This window comes from Canis aureus, chromosome 26, assembly GCF_053574225.1.
Source record: "Canis aureus isolate CA01 chromosome 26, VMU_Caureus_v.1.0, whole genome shotgun sequence".
Lineage (NCBI taxonomy): Eukaryota > Metazoa > Chordata > Mammalia > Carnivora > Canidae > Canis > Canis aureus.
In genome coordinates, this window is record NC_135636.1 from 51,567,816 (window position 1) to 51,588,020 (window position 20,205).

A 20,205-nucleotide genomic window follows, 5' to 3' on the forward strand; every position below is an offset into this window, starting at 1 on the left:
GTCTGTGTGCATGTCCCCATGTGTGTGCATGTATGTGTGTGTCTGCACCTGTGTGTGTGCCTGTGCGTGCATGTGCATGTGTCTATGCCTGTGTGTGCATGCATATGTGTGCGTGTGCATGTGTGTATGCCCCCATGTGTGTGCATATCTCTGTCTGTGTGCATGTGCATCCATCCATGTGCACCTGTGTGTGCATGCCTGTGCATTCATGTTCGTGTGTCTATGCCTCTGTGTGTGTGTGTGTGTGCGCCTTGGTGCATGTTTGTGTGTCTATGCCTGTGTGCGCATATATGTGCATGTGCATGTGTGCATGCCTCCATGTGTGCATGTGTCTTGTACACATGCATGTGTGTGCACCTGTGTGTGCATGCCTGTGCGTGCGTGTGCATCTGCCTGTGTGCCTGTGTGCATGCATGTGTGTGCGTGTGTCTATGCCTGTGCGTGTGTCTGTGTGTGTGCGTGCATGTGCATGCATGTGTATGTGTGTCTATTCCTGTGTGTGTATGCCCCTGTGTGTGCATGCGTGTCTGTGTATGTGTATGTGCGTGTGTATGCCTATTCCTGTGTGTACGTGCATGTGTGTGCAAGTGTCTATGCCTGTGCATGTGTGTGCATGTGTCTATGCCTGTGTGTGTGCGTGCATGTGTGTGCATGTGTGTCTATGCCTGTGCGTGCATGTGCATGTACCTATGCCTGTGTGTATGTGCATGCGTGTGCCCACTCACAGCTGTGGGTCTGGTGGCGGCTGCACATCTGAGGCCGTGTCCTGTGTGCAGCTGAGTGGCCATGTGTCTGACGGTGGGTGTTGGTGCAGGTCCGGGACTCTTGGGGGCCATGGCCGTGGTGTGTCCCGTGCAGACCTGTCATCTGTCCCCGGGGCCCTGGGGCTGGCGTTGGCCTGCTGCGTGTCATCGTGTGCCCGTGGCCGTGGGGCACACAGAGCAGCCCTGTAGGGTCACCTGCATCTGTCCCACAGGGATCCCCCCGGCCAGTGGCACCGGGACGCTGCAGATCTACCTAATCGACATCAACGACAACGCCCCTGAGCTGCTGCCCAAGGAGGCGCAGATCTGCGAGAGGCCCGGCCTGAACGCCATCAACATCACCGCGGCCGACGCCGACGTCGACCCCAACATCGGCCCCTACGTCTTCGAGCTGCCCTTCGTGCCCGCCGCCGTGCGGAAGAACTGGACCATCACCCGCTTAAACGGTGAGCCCGCCCCGGGCACCGGGACAACTGGACACGTCTGGGGTGTGGACACATCTGGGGCGCAGCCCACAAGCCGGGACCCGTGGGAGAGCGAGCAGTGGAGACGGGCCGTCCCCCCACCGGAGCCCCTGGGGACTGTCCCCTGAGGGGCCTTGAGGACAGTCCCGGTCCCGCCGCTGTAACGAGCTCACCCGTAGTCCCCGCGCCCTGCGCCCGGCCCCATGGGTGGGGCCCCGGCCCATCTCTCTCCTCTAGGTGCGGGCCTGTTGTATGAAAGGGCCTCCAGGTCCTACAGTTTCCTAGCACTGTGAGGATGCACCTAGAAAGGTCACGCCAGTGCCTCGCGTGTCTGGGGGTACAGGAGCACACCTGTGACCCAAGCCCTCACCAACACTGAATGTCATTTTTTAAAAAAAGCATTTTTCCAGTGTTTTAGCCAAAATCATGGTTTCCATTCACATCTCTCAACCATGCGCGTTTTTTTCCCCATTTATTTATTGGCCGTTTGCGGTTCTTCTGTGAATTGCCTGTGCCATGCCCTTGCCTGTTTATCTTTGAGAAGGTCTTTTTCTAATTGATTTGGTAGAACTCTTTATATATTAAGGAAACAATTTCTTCAACATGTTGCAATTGCTCCTTCTGGAATCACCAGTGTCTCCTCACTTTATGGAGTGGTCTGGCGTGCATGTGCCCGTGCGTGTGCCTGAGCGCGTGTGCACATGTATATGAACCAAACAGGTACTTTAGATTGTCATGCTGTCAGACTCCGTCGTCCCCTTCAGACGTCCCGCTCTAACGGGGTGCTGGCTGCAGACTGAAGGCAGCCTGTCCTGTCACCCCGCACCAGGTGACTACGCCCAGCTGAGCTTGCGCATCCTGTACTTGGAGGCTGGGATGTACGATGTCCCCATCACCGTCACCGACTCTGGGAATCCCCCGCTGTCCAACACGTCCATCATCAAGGTCAAGGTGTGCCCGTGCGATGAGAACGGGGACTGCACCACCATCGGCGCCGTGGCGGCGGCCGGCCTGGGCACCAGCGCCATCGTGGCGATCCTCATCTGCATCGTCATCCTGCTCAGTGAGTACAGCTGAGCCACGCGTGCAGACCCGTGCCCCCACGCAAAGACCCGTGCCCATGCGCATACACCCATGCCCACATGCGCACACCCGTGCCCACGCACACAGACCCATGCCGGCACATGCAGACCCATGCCCATGCACACAGACCCATGCCGGCACACGCAGACCCGTGCCCACGCACACACACCCGTGCCCTTCCATGCAGAACTGTGCCCACATATGCACTGACCCATGCCCATGCGTACACACCCGTGCCCATGCACACAGACCTGTGCCGACATACACAGACCCGTGCCCACGCACACAGAACCATGCCCACACACTCGCAGACCCGTGCCCACGCGCACCCACACCCCGCTCACGGTGCGGCCCCGCCCCCGCAGCCATGGTCCTGCTGTTCGTCGTGTGGATGAAGCGCAGGGAGAAGGAGCGCCACACCAAGCAGCTGCTCATCGACCCCGAGGACGACGTTCGTGACAACATCCTCAAGTACGACGAGGAGGGCGGCGGTGAGGAGGACCAGGTGAGGCTCCGCTCCAGCGTCCGCCAGCGTCAGGGCCGCTCTCTGCCCTCAGCCCAGGACCCAGCCCGCAGCCTCGCACCCCCCGGGGGCCGCTAGGTGACCAGACGGCCGTGCACGGGGCGCCCCGGGGGAGCTCCAGGGAGCTGCCTGGCTGCACCCGGGTCGCTTCGCCATCAGGGGCCTCGGGCAGCTCCTTCCACCACGTGCTCGTGCCCCCCCGGAGCACGGCGACAGTGACCCCAGCCCCAGGCTCTCCCAGGGAAACCAAGGCATGTGCACAGGAGCTGCCGGGGTCCCAGGTGCGGAGCCCCAGACCACGAGGGCAGCCCGGGGGGCAGGACTGGGAGGACCTGGGGAGTGGGGGGCAGAGTGGGGGGGCAGAGCAGTGCGGCAACAGCTGGGACCTCAGGCGTCTGGGCCCCCGGTGACGGCCCCCACGGCCCGCCTCTCGCGCCCAGGACTACGACCTGAGCCAGCTGCAGCAGCCCGAGGCCATGGAGCACGTGCTGAGCAAAGCCCCGGGAGTGCGGCGGGTGGACGAGCGGCCCGTGGGCGCCGAGCCCCAGTACCCGGTCAGGCCCGTGGTGCCCCACCCGGGGGACATCGGGGACTTCATCAGCGAGGTGCGTGCTCCGGGGGCGCGAGGCCGGGTGGGGGCGGGGGGTTAGTGCCGGTGCGAGCAGAAGCAGGGGGCGAGGGCGTGGGGGCCTCTGGGCACACAGCAGGTGTCGTGGGGTCAGTGGACACGATGACGTCAGACGTCCAGGTCCTGGTCCTCGGGCTCACCCCCCATTGCAGGGACACGGGCTGTGGACCGTCCTGTGCACCTGCCGCGGCCCCGCTCTGCTGTTGGGCCACATGGGCACCTCAGCCCCTGGTCATAGACCCCGACCCCCCCTCCCCTGGTTCCCTGACGGCCCCTCAGTCAACCGCAGGGAGCGCTTGCGGAGCACCTACTGTGTGCAGGGCCCAGCGACGTCCCCTCCCGGCCGCTTCCCCAGCTCCCCTCCTGGGCCTAACCCTGCGCCTCTGACCCCAGGGCCTGCGCGCCGCGGACAACGACCCCACGGCGCCCCCCTACGACTCCCTGCTGGTCTTCGACTACGAGGGCAGCGGCTCCACCGCAGGCTCCGTCAGCTCCCTGAACTCGTCCAGCTCCGGGGACCAGGACTACGACTACCTGAACGACTGGGGGCCCAGGTTCAAGAAGCTGGCGGATATGTACGGCGGCGGCGAGGAGGACTGAGCGGCCTGGCCCCGGGCGCCGGCGGAGCGGGACTGCTGGAGGCGCCGGGCTCCCCGACTCCCCGCGGCCGTGTCACTTAGTGGTGTGTTAGGGGGTCCCTCCCCGCCCCAGCCCCCCCAACAGTGAGCTGTCTGGCATGAGCCCTTCTCGCCCCGCGGCGCGCCACCCGCCGCAGTAGCTGGCTAGCACGGAGAGCAGCGAGAGGCACTCTGTCTTAACTTGAATTTCTTAGAACAGAAGCACTGTTTTTAAAAAAAAAAAAAAAAAAAATGAAAGTGCCTTTTGGTACATGTATCAGATTCCCTCAAACTCAGGAGTGACGAAAAGCAAGCAGACAGACCACGTACGTCCCCCCAACCCCAGTCCTGAGCGCCCCCGACCCCAGCTAGCCCCAGCTCTGAAGGCGCCAATTAAGGAATCGGGGAGAACCTGTCTCTCTCTCTCTCTCTCTCTCTCTCTCTCTTTCTCCCTCTCTCTTTCTTTTTTGGGTCTTTTATTAAGAAAAACAGTGGGTGATTTGCTTAACAAAATTGACAAAGAAATCGTTGGGGTTCAAACCCCAAAAGCCCATCTGAGTCCTCAAGCTTTGCTGGACACGGTCAGGGTTTCCTGGGCCTTTGGCGCCCCCCCCCCCCGATCCCCCCCCCCCCCCCGAGGCAGGGGGCAGGCCGGGGGCCGGCAGGGGGCAGGTCGGGGGCAGGCAGGGGGCAGGTCGGGGGCAGGCAGGGGGCAGGCCTGGGGCAGGTCGGGGGCAGGTCGGGGGCAGGCAGGGGGCAGGCCGGGGGCAGGTCGGGGGCAGGCAGGGGGCAGGCCGGGGGCAGGTCGGGGGCAGGCAGGGGGCAGGTCGGGCGCAGGTCAGGGGCAGGCAGGGGGCAGTGGGGGGACAGGCCAGGAGAGCCCCCAGGGCGGGCCCAGCCCATCTACCAAAGGCACGTGTGCGCCCTCGGCTCGCACCGAGTTTCTGGCTGCCCCGGCTCCCGACACCGTGCACAGGTGGCAGTGGGGCTCCAGGGGGCTTCCCCGACACTCACCATCTCTGCCCTTTGGCCCCCCAACCACGAGGCCTGCCCGAGAGACAGCTGTCCCCCCCGAAATGCCACGCAGGCCCCCGATGCCTTCGGTCCAGAAGGCTGCACCTCCCAAGAAGCCGCAGCCCAATCGAGCGAGCATCCCCGAACACCTGACACGAGCCCCCCGCCCCCGCCAGCGGGTTCCTGGAGGCCCCCGTGCAAGGCCCCGCTGGCGACACCCGGACGCCCCCAGCCCCTCGGAGGCCCTTGCGGACGGCAGAGAGCGCGGACACCTGCACGTGCCTCGGCAGCCTCTCCCCCCGGACTCGCAACCTGACGTGGACAGTGAGGCTCTGCTCCGAGTGGCCGGGACAGCCCGCCGTTGCCCTGCCGTTGGCCTCAGATGCATCTGGACGGCACCCACCTGACGCAGTGACCCAAGTCCTCTCCTGGGGACCCAGGGCAGCACCGAGCAGCCGCTCAGACTCCCGGGGATGCCGCTGCCCTTTGCACGGGGCTGTCTGACGTGCCAGCCTGACTGGAGTTTGCCAAGGGACAGCAAGAGACGCTCTGTGCGTCGCAGGGACCCGCCGGGGAGACCCGCTGCGTTGGTTTCCCTGGGTGATAAAAGGCCACGCAGGCCCTGGTGGGACACGACCCCTCCTGGGAGCACCCTGGAAAGGGGGTGAGGGGTGCCCTGGCCCTGGGCGGGCCTTGGCGTTGGGGGGGCCCGTGGCGAGCAGGCAGGCCTCGTGCCCATCCTGGAGCCCTGGGTCGGGGGAGAGCTCAGCCTGGTCCCCATGCTCCCGGCCTGAGGCCTTGGATGCTCCCCCCGTGGCGACGGTCACCCTCTTTTCCAAACAGCTTTGGCCTCAGAGGCGTGTGTGCAGCAGGCAGGGTGGTGTCCCCGCGGGGTGTCAGGGCTCCTCCCCAGGCCACACTCACCACCTCCGCCACTGTCCCCGGGCCGGGCTGGGGCCCTGGCCTGCGGCCTGATGGCTGTAGGGCTCCGTCCCCGACCCCGTCCCTGCTGCCTGGCGGGGGGACGAAGGAGGTGCCCGTGCCCCCCGCTGGATGCGCCTCTGCAGACGCCTCTCTCTCTGCGTCAGGGGTGGGTGGCCCGCCTGGGGGGAGGGACCGGGATCGCTCAGGGCCAGACGAAGACTGTCCGGCGTCTGGGGGCGCCGCCATCTGGGGACTGCTGGTGGGGTCAGGGCTGGCAGGACGTGAGCTGGCATCTTCTGTGTTTTGTTTGTTTTTGGAACGTTTATCCTCCTGTCGAACTTCTCGGCACAAACATGTTCTGGGAGCCGAGGCAGCTGTGGACGCTTCTCTGAAATCTCGAGACCCCCGGGTGCCCAGGGCCCTGGGCTGTGCTCGGGGACGGCCGTGCGGAGCCCAGCCCAGGACGCACCCACCCCGTGGCGCCCGGCGCCCCACCGCCCCACCCCACCGCCAGGGCCCCGACGCACCTCGCCTGGATCACGCAGGCTGAGGCTGGGCCACGCCGGGGGCCACGCGTGCCCTCCACACAGTCCCCGGGGGCCGGGGGGGCTCGCGTGCCCCCACACCCACTTCACTGCGCACTCGGTTCTGAGGTCGAGCTGGGCGTGCCAGCAGCGTCACGCCTCCCGCAGCCTGTAGACCCACCGTGCCCGAGACCCGGGGCCCGGCCGCGGGGGCCCAGACTCCGCGCTGGCAAAGCCCTAGGGCGCACCTTCGTTTCTGTAGGGGATTTTGTTCTGTGAACAGGAGAAACCCGCGGGGGTGGCGCGGCGAGGACGCGGCCGTGGTCGGGGGCGCCCAGCCGAGGACCCCCGTGTCCGTCTGTCCTCACACCCCGCGCCTTTGCTTTCCCGTGTCTCTCAGCACAAGTGCTGGGCCTCCGGCCACCACAGCGTCAGGGTAACGGCCACACGTCAGTTCCCCGAGATGCCTCAGTTTCCCTAGCGTGAGCACCGGCCGACACACACACACACACACACACACACACACACACACGGTCCTTTGAGAGGTAAAAGGTTAGGGGAGGGGAGTCTCAATTTTTGTCAATGCTGAAAAGAGCACCAAAAACCCCGCACAAACTCTCCCATGCACAGAGCGTGCCGTGAAGCAGCTCGCGCAGCGCGGTGCACGTGACAGGTCCTGCTCGGCGCGGCCCGCGGGGAGCCGCCTCTGTGTATAATTGGAACGCGTTTCTTCTTTTCCTTTCCTCTCCTTTTTCCATTCTGATCTTTTTTTTTTTTTCCTTTTCTGCATGTTTCTTTTTTGAAAATGGACAAAATGTGTAGCAGCCCGCATGACTGTGGTTGTTTTGGGGAAAGACACTGGAGTATGATGTGTTCACACTGCAACTCCGAGCATTGTGCAGTTAGGCAAAAGTCCCAACTTTTTTTGTAATCGTCAACAGCACAACTATTTTGTATTGTTGTTTGTATCATTTTGTACCAAAAAAGAAAAAAAAAAAGGAAAAAAAAAAAAAGGGAAGAGCGTCGATGTTTTCTCAATGTGTTTTTAGTGCCAGGAGGTCTTGGTTCCAAACTGAGTAGCAGCTTTGCCGAGTTGTCGTGTACCGGGGCGGCGTCGGGGCACCGGCGCGCTGCTCCAGAGGAGTTAATAAAGCCCCCCTTTTAAATAGTCGGCCTCCACCTGCTTGTGTTTCTCCGGACCTTCGAGAAGCCGACGGGCTCACGGACGGCACCGGACAGACGCGGGGTTCGGTGTTGAGATGGGAGCGGCGCCCCCGATGGGCATTTCCCGAGCCCCCGCCTTGTCCCAGACGCAGCCCTGGGCCCCCGCAGCACGGACGGCGCACAAAACCAGGCCCGCCCCTGCCCCCCGACGGGGGCCCGCGTGCCAGAGGCCTGACCGGGCCCAGGTGCTCACACGTCGCACGTCAGGCCGGCAGGTTCCCCTCCTGCCCTCACGCTGCCGTGGAAGGATTCTCACTCGCCACCCCCCCCACTTATCTCGGGGGCCCAGCAGCTCTTCGTGTGGTGGGAGGGCAGCACCAGCAGGCCTCGGCCCCAGAGACACGGGGTCCACCCAGCCAGGCCCCGCAGCCCCAGAAGCTCCCTCAGGCCCGGCCTGGTCACCTGACCCAGCGCCCCCTGGCCCCGGGCCTGAGCCTGAGCAGGACAGGCCTCTGCGCGGTGCTGGCGGGGAGACCACAGGCCCAGGCCCACCCCGCTGGACCGCAGAGGCCCTGCCCCCGCCCCGAGTGGACCACGTTCACTGAGGCTGAGGGGCTGCCCTCTGGCCCGGCGACTAAGGACCTGAGCCCCAAGGAGGGGGTCCCTGCACCCCAGCCAGAGCCGGGTCCTCCAACCTCCGCCCCCCACCGACAGACCCCCCAGCCAAGCCTTTGCTAGCGCAGATCTGCATCCACAATAACACGCATAACAAAAAGTCACTCACTCGGTTAATTACGGGTGCAGCTGATAATTACAGGCACAATTAGCCGCTCGCTAATTTTGAGGGTGCCGAGCAGCTAATTACGTGCATAATTAGGCGACTGCTCGGGCCTGAGACAGGCAGTGGGGGGCGGGGGGAGCAGGAAGTCCTGTAATCAGCCCCCCGGGGTGAGGCTCTGCTTCGGGACACCCTCCCACACCCAGACCCGCAGCGGCTTGTCCCACCGGGAGGGAAACCACGAAGTCCAGCTGGGGCCTCGGAGCAGCCAGGACGCCCCCTCGAGGGTGATCCACCCGGCCGGGCCAGCGCTCTGTGCGTTCCAAGAGGGACCGCAGGCCCAGGAGGGGCATTCAGCCCGTCAGGCCACGGGGCCTCGGCTCCTCCTCCTTGAGGTGACGACCCACCCTAAGGGCCCAGGAGGCCTGGTCCTGCCCCCGGACCCCTCCCGTGTCACAACCACAGGGTCAGATCCCCCAGGAATCCAAAGCCCACCCTCCTGGCCACCTGGTCAAGGCCAGGCTCACCGGGGCCACATGGGGGGGCGGGCAGCCGCCCTGAGAAAGACCCTTTGGTCGTCAAGGTAGAAAGAGCCAGGGCTTGCAAAGGGACAGAGGCAGGACGGGGGGCAGGTAGCACTGAGCAGGGAGGGCAGACCCGGGGCAGGGCAGGGGGGCAGACTGCAGGGGGCAGGGCTGGGAGGACCTGACCCTGCCACTGGCCGTGCTGTGACGCAGCCACACATGGGTGACCAGGGGACACCAGCCACGGCCTGGAGCCCTAGACGAGGCCCGGAGGGGCGGGTCTGGCCGGGAGTGGGCGCTGCGGGAGGGCGTTTTAAGGGAGGACGGAGAGCACGTGAGATGCAGGATCCAGCGAGAAACTGCCGCGTCCCGGGTCAAGCTGCTACGAGCCATCGCCCTTCAGGGACCGTCCTGCTGCTGGACAGGCGCGTGGTGGGGGGCACCGTGACCTCAGTCCTGGAACGTCCCCCTTGGAGAGAAGGAACCTCCACTCTGAACCTGGCTTATCAGGTGGACGCAGACGGCGGTGCCTCATGGGAGCCAGGCGGGGTACCCGCCTCCTCCCCCCTCTGGGCCCAGGCCCTGAGCATCCTGAGAGGGGCCCCCACCCCCCACCCCACCCGGCCGCTGATCAGGCTGCGGGGACACAGGACTCCCGCCTCCCTGGAGGACAAGGACGACTTCCCGAGACCTAAGGACATGCCAAGCTCCGCCTCCCCCCCCACCGTGCCCCCCGGTGTCCAGGGCGTGAGGGGAGCCCGGCCCTCACAGGCAGCCCTTCCTGGGAGCAGGGGCGCCAGCCAGCCAGTGTCTGCGCCTCGAGCCCGGGCAGGTGCGTGGACACCGACGGCCGTCCCTCGAGACCCTCTGGGCTGGGGGGGGCCGGGGCCACGGCGGGCGGCAGGGTGAGCCCACCCCCTGCACACGTGGGACCCGGGCCAGAGGCCACACGGAGGGAGGCCCGTGCCCACACCGCACGCCTGCTGCCCTGCCCCGGGGACGCCTGAGGCCTGGGTGGCCATGACCGTGTCCCAACACAGGCCCTCGGGGGGCGTCTCTGGGCACTGATGGCCGCATAAGCATGACGTTCAGGTCCCCCCGACTGACAGGGTGACAGGGAGCTCGGCCCCGGATGCCCAGCCGAGGGCAGAGGGACTGGAACTGGCCGGGTCTGCGTCGCTGGCTCCCCCCAACACACATGCCCCGTCGTCCACCCTGAAACGCCCACCCGCTCCCCACTGCACCCTGGGCCCCCCGACGACGCCGACCCCCAGCGGCCGCGCTGCCCCCTGTGGCTGCAGGAAATGCCCGCGGGAACGGTTTACCGCAGAGAGCACCGTGGGGCGGCGGGAGGTCCCTGCGGAGCCGGGCAGCGGCTCGGGAAGGCCCGCGTGGTCCCGAATCTCGGGGCCCTCCGTCCAGGAGCCTCCTGAGGCCTCGCGGTCTCTCCTCTGGGTCTGCACCTGGCAGCGCGCTGGGAGCGGCCACCAGCCAGGTCCCCGGCCTCCGGGCAGCAGCGGGTGTGGCCCCAGCTGGCTCCTCACGACCAGGCTCCGGTCCAGCTCAGTCACTCTCGAGGCTCGTGACCTTGGGCGACCCGAAGGTCTCGGGGCAGCACCTGCTGCGCTGAGGGCGCTGGGAAGGCGAAGTGAGCTGAGCCGGAGGCCGCGTGCCCCAGAGCTGTGGGCGGCCCAGGGGCGGGTGGGCCTCGGGGGCCCCGGGTGCAGGCCAGGCCTCCGGGCCGTGTGCTGCGGTTCCCAAACACGCAGCGCGCCAAGCAGGGTGAGGTGTGTGCACGGAGCGTGCCCCGTGCCCCGTCCCCCTCCACCCAGGGACCAGGGGCAGGCGGCTCCGGGCAGGGAGGCTGCTGCCAGGGGGGCGCCCTCGTTGGCTGAGGCCTCCGCCCACCGCCCACCGCCAGGAAGGAGGCCCCGGCACCGCTCTCCAGATGCAGAAGCCGTCCCAGCATTTTCAGGGAAGTCACAGCAACGGGCTCGGGTGGTGACGGCACCTATTAGCTCAGCGGGTGCAGGCTGGCGCTGACTTCTCACCAGCACCCACCCAAACTGTCCCCCCCTTCATACGGCCACCGAGGCACCCACAGTGGCCCCCAGACCTGCACCCCACAGTGACCTCGTCTCCCCACCTGCAGCACGAGGCCACAGACACCTCACGGGGCTGCCAGGGTCCCGGGTCCACCTGGAGGCAGGGGTGGGGAAGGGCTCTGGTGGGGGGCACCGGGCAGGGAGGGGCCAGGCCTGTGCCTGCGCCGGCGCCGACTTGCCTTTTCCTCCCTTTTAAATTTCTGGAACGGTTGTCATGGAGACTACGAGGCCGGTGGCCAGGGCACAGGTCAGCGGGGCCTGCGGGAGGGCCAGGCAGGGACTGTCACTGACCGCTGGACATCCTTTCTGCCCCCGCCATCCGGCCTGCGCCCTGACCAGCCACACAAAGCCCTGATCCTCGGGGGCCTACGACGCCCGCGTGGCCGAGGTCACAGTGAGAAAGGGGTCATGTCAGAGACGGAGACGATGACGGAAGCGCCAGCTGGGGCGGAGGGGCCCCGGCAGCGCTCAGGACCCCGAGCCACCCTTGGGAGGGTCAGCGCCCGGCAGCCGGGTCGACCTGCCGTAACACGCGGAGCCAACTTGGCGCTGGGGTCCCGTGGCTGCCGTAACAAAGGACATCGGATTTTTGCTCTCGGACCTGGGGCCAGCATGCAGGATGGTATCTGCCGGCTGAAATCCCGCTGCGGGCAGGGCCCGGCCCCCTCCGAGGCCCCGGGGAGCGTCCTTCTTGCCCTTCCCGCTCCCGCCGGCCCAGGCGTCCTGGGCTTGAGGCCACGTCGCTCCACCTGGGCCTCGCCCTCATGTGGCTTCTCTAACTCCCTCTAACAAGGACGCCCTCTTGTAAGGACGCGTCACTAGACTGAGGGCCACCCGGGTAAGCCAGGATGGCCTCATCTCTGTAGAGGTCCTTGGTGACCTCTACAAACACCCTTCCTCCAAATAAGGTCACATTTACAGGCTCTGCGGATTGGGACCTGGTTTTGTTTTTTTGATATTTTATTTATTTCAGAGAGAGCAAAGAGGGAGAGGGAGAAGCAGACGCCCCGCTGGGCAGGGAGCCCGACGTGGGGCTCGATCCCAGGACCCCCAGGTCGTGGCCTAAGCAGAAGGCAGATGCCTCACCACTGAGCGTCCCCAGCGACCCCTGCCAGCCTCCAGGCTGCGAGGGACGCTGTGCTTCCGGACACTCCCGTGGCAGCTCACACTCGCACTCACGCGGAGACTCCGCAGGGACTGAGCGTGCCCACGGCCCACTCCTCGCTGCTGCGGGCGGCGCTGGGCAAACCCACCAGGTCAGCCGCTCACCTGTACACGGACAACAGGGGGGGCTTTCCCAGGTCCTCGCTGTTTCCCACAAAGCTGCCGTGAGCACCTGTGTACACACCCCTGCGTGGCCGAATCTTGCACTTGTGGGACCGTGTCCGGGAACATGTGGACGGGGTGGACAGGGTGACGCACGCCCCACGTCTGTAGGGACCGCCGCGGGCTGCACGGCCTCCACCCCGCGGCCTCTGCTGGTGCAGCCTGCTGGCATCCCACCGTGCACCTGACTCCCACGCAAGCGCACGACGGCTGCTCCCGCCTTCCTCCCCTGACGCACCCGAGTGCACTCTGCCCCGGGCTTGCCCGCCACCGCTGCCCAGGCCACTCCTCCCGGCAGAGCCCTGCCTGGTGTCCTTGGGGGACTGTGCCTTCCTGCACCCTCCGGGCCCGGGAAAGGCATCCTGTGAGGGAAAGGTGCTCGCTGACACTCGCTAAATACGTGTATTTTAGGAAAAAAGATGATTGTGTGCCCATTCTCCTAAAAAATACAGGAATCCTGGCAAGTAGGACAAAGCCTGAAGCAGCGGCCTGAAAGAGCAATTAGACTCTTGGAAAACGGTGTGATTTGTGTCTTAAGGAGAAGACGTAAGTGCCTTGGCCGGTCTTCCCCGGGAAGCGCGGCCCCGAGTGGCCCAGAGGAGGGGAGCGGCTGCCAGCCGGCGCTGGAAAGGCCACCCCGGACCGTGGCCTACCCGCAGGGACAGCACGCACGGGGCTGAGGATGCGGAGGCTGCAGACGGGTCCCCAGAGCTCTGAGATGGAGCATGAGGCCAGAACAGGTGCCCTGCAGCCTCCGCTGTCCAGGCTGGGGGCAGGCCAGGCCCGAGGGTGGTGATGAAGGACGGCCAGGGAGAACTTTTTTTTTTTAAGACAAAAAAGACATTTGGAGACCACCGTCTGATAGGAGGAAAAACTAGTTAACACTCAACTAGTTAACCAGTGACGCTGGACAATCCCGTGAAGATCACTTATCCCAAGACACCCGCCTCCTCTCAATTGTCCCCAGGTCTCGTGGGGCCGGGTACCTGCCCAGGCAGAGGTGATATCACGCTGGGGGTTCCGAGGCTGAGCTCTGGGCCTTCCCCAGGTTTTACTGAGGTACGTCTCCTAGATGCTGAAACGCACGGACCTCACCTGCCGGCCTGTTCACAGGTGCACACACCCAGGGGACCACCACCCAGATGGAGACAGAACATTCCCATCGGCCACCCTGGGAGGTAACCAACCGCGTGGGCTCCCGCTGCCACCACCAGGGGGGCGTGGGGGCCTCTGGGCCTGGCTTCTCCGTGATTCTGTAGAGATTCGTCTACATCACCGAGTGAATCGGCAGCATATCCCTTTCCATCCCTGGGCGGTGGCATCGAGGTGTCCGCCCACCACCCGAGGGACGGGTGGGCCGATCCCGTTTGGGGCCATCGGTGCCCAGCACCGCTGTGAACATTTCCGGACGGCCTCTTTGGCGGACAAAGGCCATTGCTGTCTCACGTAGGCACAGGGGAGACACACGCACTTTGCTTTCTTAAAAGTGCAACAGTTTCCCAGAGTGGCCGGACGGCTCCCCAAGGGCCACCGCCACGCGCTCTCCGTCGGCCTCGGTCTCTCCGGCGGGCGTGCAGCAGGCTCTCATCACAGGTTTTCTCTGATGACCAATCATGACGGGCAACCCTTCCATTTGCTTCCGGGCCCCCGGTAGGTCTTGCGTACGCATCTAGCAGTGGAGTCTCTCCCTATGTGGCCTGCGGGTCCCGTCGGGGTTCTATGAGCACGCGGTCCCTCCCGGCCCGTGGCTTCCCTTCTGCTCTCCCCGGGCACCTCTGGATCTGCACAAATTTCAAGTGCACTTGGCCGTTTTTTCTTTACGGCTTGTGCCCGCCCTCCCCAAGGTCGTGAACACCTTCTCTGATGTTTTCGTCTAGAGGCTTTGGACTCTTGGCTTCCACTTCCAGGCCTGTGATCCATCTCTAGTTAACCTGTGTGTGTGTGTGAACGTGGGGAAAGACTCGCTCTCCACCCACAGGCCGCCCAGCTCCACCAGCAGCTTCGCCGCGTCGGCGTCTCTGTCCAAAGTCTAGTGGCCATGACATTCGGTTCCGCTGCCGGACGCTCCGTGGCGTTCACTGGCTGTGCCTGCCCTCACGCCAGGCCACGCCATCTGGGCCGCGGCTTCGGCTTCCGCAAGTCCTGAAATCTGGGAGTGTGAATGCTCCACGTGCGGTCCAGGCCGTGTGAGCCGCCCGCGACATCCCGGCTTCCTACGAGTCCCTGGGATCCGACTGTCAGTTTCAGCGCCAGCCCCGCGGGGACGGCGAGGGCGCACGGGGTCCACGCAGACGGCACCGCCACCGTCCAGCACCCGGCCCAGCCTGAGCGCAGCGTGTGCTCCACTCAGGCCTCCTCGTTTCTCCCGTTTCAGCGGGGGGCTCGTCCGTGCCGCTCCTCGGGCGTACGCCCGGTACCCCGACGTCCGGGTCCTACTGTCAATGACCCCCGCATTCCCTTTCTGGCTGCTGGCGGCTGGAACACAGAATCACATGTCATTTTGGATCCTGACCCTGTTCCCTACAATTTCACAACATTCAGGCCTCTGTCAGTCACGGGTTTGTGGAGTCTTTCGGACTTTCTGTGCACGGTGGCATCATCTGTGATTTCTTTCTTCGCCTTCGTCCTTTCCGAACTTCACGCAACTTTCGGCCTCGTGTCTTGTTCTTATTTGCTTAGAAACACGGCCATCTGGGGAACACGGTGGAGAGAGCGGACGTGCCGGGCAACACCATCCCACCCTCTACCTCCAAGCCCACCCAAGTTCCCAAACCTGACATCAGACAAGTAATACCGTGTCGTGCGGGGACATTGAACAGCGGTTAACGGTCTCGTGAGACAAGAACAACGGACAAACCTGTGCCTCGGGTCTGCAGGCAATGCTTCGGCCGGGTGTGGTCTCCCGTTGGCGTCGGGGCTGTGCCTTGGCCACGACTGTCCTCAGTGGATCAACGGGACCCAGTAGGACATAGAGAAGCTGAAATTAAATCAGTCACACCTGCCAAAATCCAAGTACGCGTGTCCTCTACCGACTGACCTGATTTATCTCAGGCCAAGAACTTCGTGAAAACCAAGTAGTCACGGTTAGAAAGTCCACGGGTGACGTAATCACTGAATTACTGGGGCCTTTCACACGGACGGGAACCTGGAAACCACACCTCAAGTGCCTCCTGCTGAGGCTCCGTCCTCCGCCGTCACAGGTGCTACAGTGAGGGTGATCCCTGCCCCCAAAGATCACCTCAGAACGTGACCTGACTTGGAGACGGGGCCTTGCTGGCACCCTAATCCATGGTATGACCACTGTCCTGGGGCCGTCCAAGGTGCCAGCCAGCACCGGAGCCGGGGGACAGGCCTGGAACAGACCCCCCGTGGCCTCGAGGGCACAGACCCCGCTGAGCCCAGACCTCAGACTTCCGGCCTCCAGATCAGGAAAACGGGCCTCCACTGCCGAGGGCCCCGGTCTGTGGTGCGGACAGCAGCCCCAGAGGCGATGCAGCAGGCTCCCTGACGAGAGTGGTGTTTCCCGGTGTAACTTGTAAGGAAGCCCACACATTCCTGGGCATGGTCCACCTGAAATCAATGTGAAAACTAGACACCACCTCCGAGCACGCCGACCCACCTACGATACCGACCACGGACAGCGTGCCAGAGGCAGGGTGCGGATGTGCCCGCAACACTAGGGGGTAGCGCGGGGGCAGGGCCTCCTGGAGACCCCATCTGTCTCCAGCACTGGGAAGTTCTCATTGGGGCTGGGGTCATCGCCAGGGCACGTGTCCATGCACGGACCCCCGGGGCCACCGGGGCCTTACCTTGCCTGTCCCCAGGGTGCCCCAGCTGCGAGCACAGGTGCCCCAGCACACCTGTGTCCAGGGTGGGGCGGCCCCTGCAAAGGGACACAGGCAAGGTGGCCCAGACGGCCCAAGCATGCGAGGAGCAAGCTCCACCTCGGGGCCTCACCCTGCAGCACACAGCTCCTGTTCTTGGAGGCAAGGTTATTTCTACTAGAGTCGCTGGGGTTTAGATACTGATGCTAACAAGTAGTAGTTCATAAATAAACACTGTTCCACTCAGTGGAACCAGAGCTCAGTCTCTGGCAGCAGAATCTACAACTGAAAAAAAACGGGAAAAATAGGCAAAACAGATACAGATAAATTTGTTTTTAATAAAGGAGTTAATTTTCTTTCAATCCTATATAAAACAATAGCAATTAAAAACTTCATTTTTGAAAGTAAAATATTTACATATGAACAAGTAACTGTGCAAAATTTACATGAAAAAATGGAAAGACAGGGATTTCCTAAAAGACAAAATAAAAGGTGTAACAGTTTTCAGGTGTTGATAAAAATACTGATCAGCATTCGGTTCACACTCGCGCGAAGTAAAGTCTGACGTGAGGATCCACACAGAGAAAGCCAAAGTATTTACAGTCATAAAAGTACTATCAATAGACAATTTAATACAATAACCTCTGAAAATATAAAGAACCAATTAGTATATTTGTAATAAAAAAATAGGTACAAAGAAGGGGCTTTGCTCTGGACATCTGTAAAGTTGGCCCACAGCTTGCTTACAGTCTCTTAGCAAAATAATTATAGTTTACATAGCCATTTTCATGTTATGTGCCAAAAATTATGTACAATTACTGACAAAATACACCAACCATTTTTCAACACTTGATTCACACTGAGAAACAGTCTTTTGATGATTCTTCTCAACTTTGATTTTATTTCATCTAAGTTTCCACTTTTAGCTAAAAAACACAGTGCAAGTAAAATATATTTATGCTGAAAAGGTTTTCATTTCTTTTAACTTTACAGCTTTACAAACTATAGCAAATAAAATGCGTCTGTACAGATGCCGACCACACACTCGGAAGGAGCCGCCGCGCGGCCTCTCCCGAGCAGAAAGGTGACCACGCTCCGGGCGAGCGCGCGATGAGCTCCGTGCTCCTCGGGGACTCCGGCGAGGGAGAGGACAGGGACATAAATAGTCTAAAACATCAGTTTGCTTTGCCAACTGACTAATACAAAAATAAAATAAATGAAATGAGGTCATTGCTGTAGACACACACCTACGCAGTAAGTTGGGTTGAATAAACCAAAATGCACAAATAATGTAGAAACCGCTACGAGGTGACAGAGGGCAGCTAATTATTTGCTAAACGATTCCATCAGTTTTTATATATGGCTTGTTTGGCAAGAAGGCCACTCAATCAAAGATGAGTTAAGAGTTAATTGTCCGTTCAGAGTGCCCACGGGCCTCTGTGTTCTCTGTTACAGAAACGTGTTTTCTTCCATACTGAAGAGTTGACTTAGAAACAGGAATATAAAACTGTTCCATTGTAAAGAGGTGGCTGTTTTTTAAACAATATCCCATTTGCTTGTTACAAAAGGCGTAATCTGCAAATATATAAAAACGTCCCAGGCGTCTCCATCCGCGATGCCACGCCCGCCCTGTGCTACTTAAGGAATGCTTTGTAGAGCAACAGTGAATGGCTTGTCTCACGCTCATTCTCTAAACAAAATATGAGGTCCCTGAGGTTGACCCGCGTGATCCTTTGTCGCGTGAACTGTCTGGGGGTTCCAACGCCGGAGCTGCCTGGGACCGCCGAGCCTGGGCCCGACCCCTGGTGACGAGAAAGGAGAAGACAGCCGGGTTAGTGGTGTGCACGGGTGGGCAGGACCCACGGCGCTGGAAGGAAGGGGCAGAACCAGGTGTGGGCCCCTGGTCCACATGCCTGCGGCCACTCATGCCCCCCTACAGGTGTCCCAAGGAACCCGGATGCTAGAGGCAGCCAGGCTCCTTCCCACAGGCCTGCCCCGTGAGCTGAAGTGCTTTGTGAGTCCCTAACGGGAAGGGAGTGCGAGAAGGCACAGCCCCCATACCGACTTCCAGGACCGGTGCTCAAGCACACAGGTGAGTGTTACCCCCCCGCGATTCCCAAAGAGCCCGGACTCCAGCCCCTACAGAAGGAACGGGTGGTGGCTCCCATCCCAAGGGGGTAGGATTCCTCTGGGGCTCAAAGCCGGCGTCCCCGATCTCACGTGTCCAGGAGGTCCAGTGGGACGAATGCCACACCTGGGCCAACTGTGTCGTCCCCACTTCGCTGACAAAGGCACAGTCCCCACACCACAAAGTCTAAACTCCTGGACTTCGTGGGCTGGCGGTCACCCGGTCAGCAGGTCAGGCCGTAGCACTCCGGCCACCGCGGTTATCCGCGGCCAAGGGGACGCCCTGGTCCCCACTGCTGTCTCCGGCTGACAGCAGCACCAGGGAACAGCCAAGTTCCTCTGAGTCTCTGGCGCCTGCTCATGACACGGAGTTGCTGTGGTGGTTTTCCTGGAAGCATCGTGGCCACCCAGCCGCAGCGTCCTGTGGTCCCAGCACCGTGTCTCCATCCGACGCTCCGAGGGCACATTCGGAATGAAAACTAAGTGTCTGTATTCTGATGGTTAAAGTTGCTCAAGTGGGTTTCAGGGGCAAACAATACAACGGTATTTTTACAGCTTGTTCTCAAGTTTAAAGAAAGTGGGAAGAATCCGGCCGGCGCCAGAGCGCTGCCCAGACAGCCGCAGTTCCAGGAGCCGGGCAGCAGGTGGCAGGCGAGGACCACGGCTCCGCTCGGCGCACCCGGCCCCTCGCCAGGCCCCCTACGCCAGGCCGGCAGGCTGCTCCTGTCCCTGCACACACGCGCCTCCGACCTCAGTCACACTACTTTACACCTCCTCAGGACCCTCTCCTGCTGAGCCCTCCTCCGAGCTAGTTCCTGCAGTGGCTACTTTTCCTTGTTTGAAAGAATGATTCAGGTTTTCTCAGCATTTCCTGAGGCTCCGTAAGAACCCTAAAGTGTTCCAGGCAAGAGACAAACAGCCACCTCTGCAAAGGTGTGTGATGAAAACAGTCTGCAGGAACAGAAGGAACAGCAGGAGCACGGTGGCCATCCTGGGACCCACAACTCTGGACCCCGTCACCACAGGGAGGCCCCAACAGGCCCAAGCAGAGGCCAGTTTCTGGAAAGAAAGCTGCTCAACAGTAGCCTTCCTTCCCTACCTGCCCTGCAGACGCCACCCCTGACCTCAAGGCTCTTGGGGACAGATGCAGCCACGGAGAGAGAACACAAAGGCACTAGCTTACGCACAGATCCAAGTACCTCTGTGACACTCGTGACCGATTCTGGACCACATCTGATGTTTCTACTTTCCAAATAGCTCAACAGCCAAAACAGCTGGGACAAGGGTAGGTACACACTTCAGGAGCAAACTAACAGCTGCTAAAAGTCGTAAATCAAAATAATTAACACTTTATTGCAATATATTTTAGAAATCAAAGCTAGTGTCAAAGAATTCTGATGGGCAAGTGTCAGCATGGCCCAGGACGGCCGGCTGAGCGCCTCCCACAGGCCCAGGCAACGTGCTCTGAAGGACAGCGAAAAACTGCCATTTCTCGTGGTTCTATGGACTTTTACAAAAAGCCTATGTTCAAAGATATCCTACTTGATACTCAAATTACTTCTACTTATGTGGGATGAGCACTGCCTCTTCCATTTCACACCAAAATGGAAGGACATGCATTCAGGGTCTCGCCTCCAGGGTCATGGTCATCTGCTCTGCGGGCTGCAGAAGGGGGTCACAGGAGCCCAGAGCCCAGCCGGCAGGGCGGGGAGAGCCTGTGGGAGGTCCTGAGCCGCCCCGCCACTGCAGCCTGCCGGCACCGCGCCCCGACCCGGAGTAACAGAGCACTCTGCCGGGTAAGGGCCAACGTCGGGCC

The 20,205-nt window shown here is 62.0% G+C and overlaps 2 protein-coding genes across 5 annotated transcripts in view; one reads left to right on the top strand and one right to left on the bottom strand.

Annotated features, from left to right (window-relative positions):
• The window catches only part of CDH4 (cadherin 4), a 508,943-nt gene extending 504,606 nt beyond the window's left edge, over positions 1 to 4,337 (top strand). For all 4 annotated transcript variants that reach the window (XM_077873791.1, XM_077873793.1, XM_077873792.1 and 1 more), the window contains 5 exons: positions 977 to 1,210; positions 2,058 to 2,291; positions 2,677 to 2,816; positions 3,275 to 3,439; positions 3,856 to 4,337. In XM_077873791.1, the coding sequence (XP_077729917.1) occupies positions 977 to 1,210; positions 2,058 to 2,291; positions 2,677 to 2,816; positions 3,275 to 3,439; positions 3,856 to 4,062 (980 nt within the window). In that variant the 3' untranslated portion in view covers positions 4,063 to 4,337. The remainder of the gene's footprint in view (positions 1 to 976; positions 1,211 to 2,057; positions 2,292 to 2,676; positions 2,817 to 3,274; positions 3,440 to 3,855) is intronic.
• A 12,243-nt stretch (positions 4,338 to 16,580) lies between these two features.
• TAF4 (TATA-box binding protein associated factor 4) overlaps positions 16,581 to 20,205 on the bottom strand; it is a 67,377-nt gene continuing 63,752 nt past the window's right edge. Inside the window, 1 exon segment of the mRNA XM_077873796.1 lies at positions 16,581 to 18,064. Coding sequence (XP_077729922.1) covers positions 17,897 to 18,064 — 168 coding nt within the window. The 3' untranslated portion in view covers positions 16,581 to 17,896.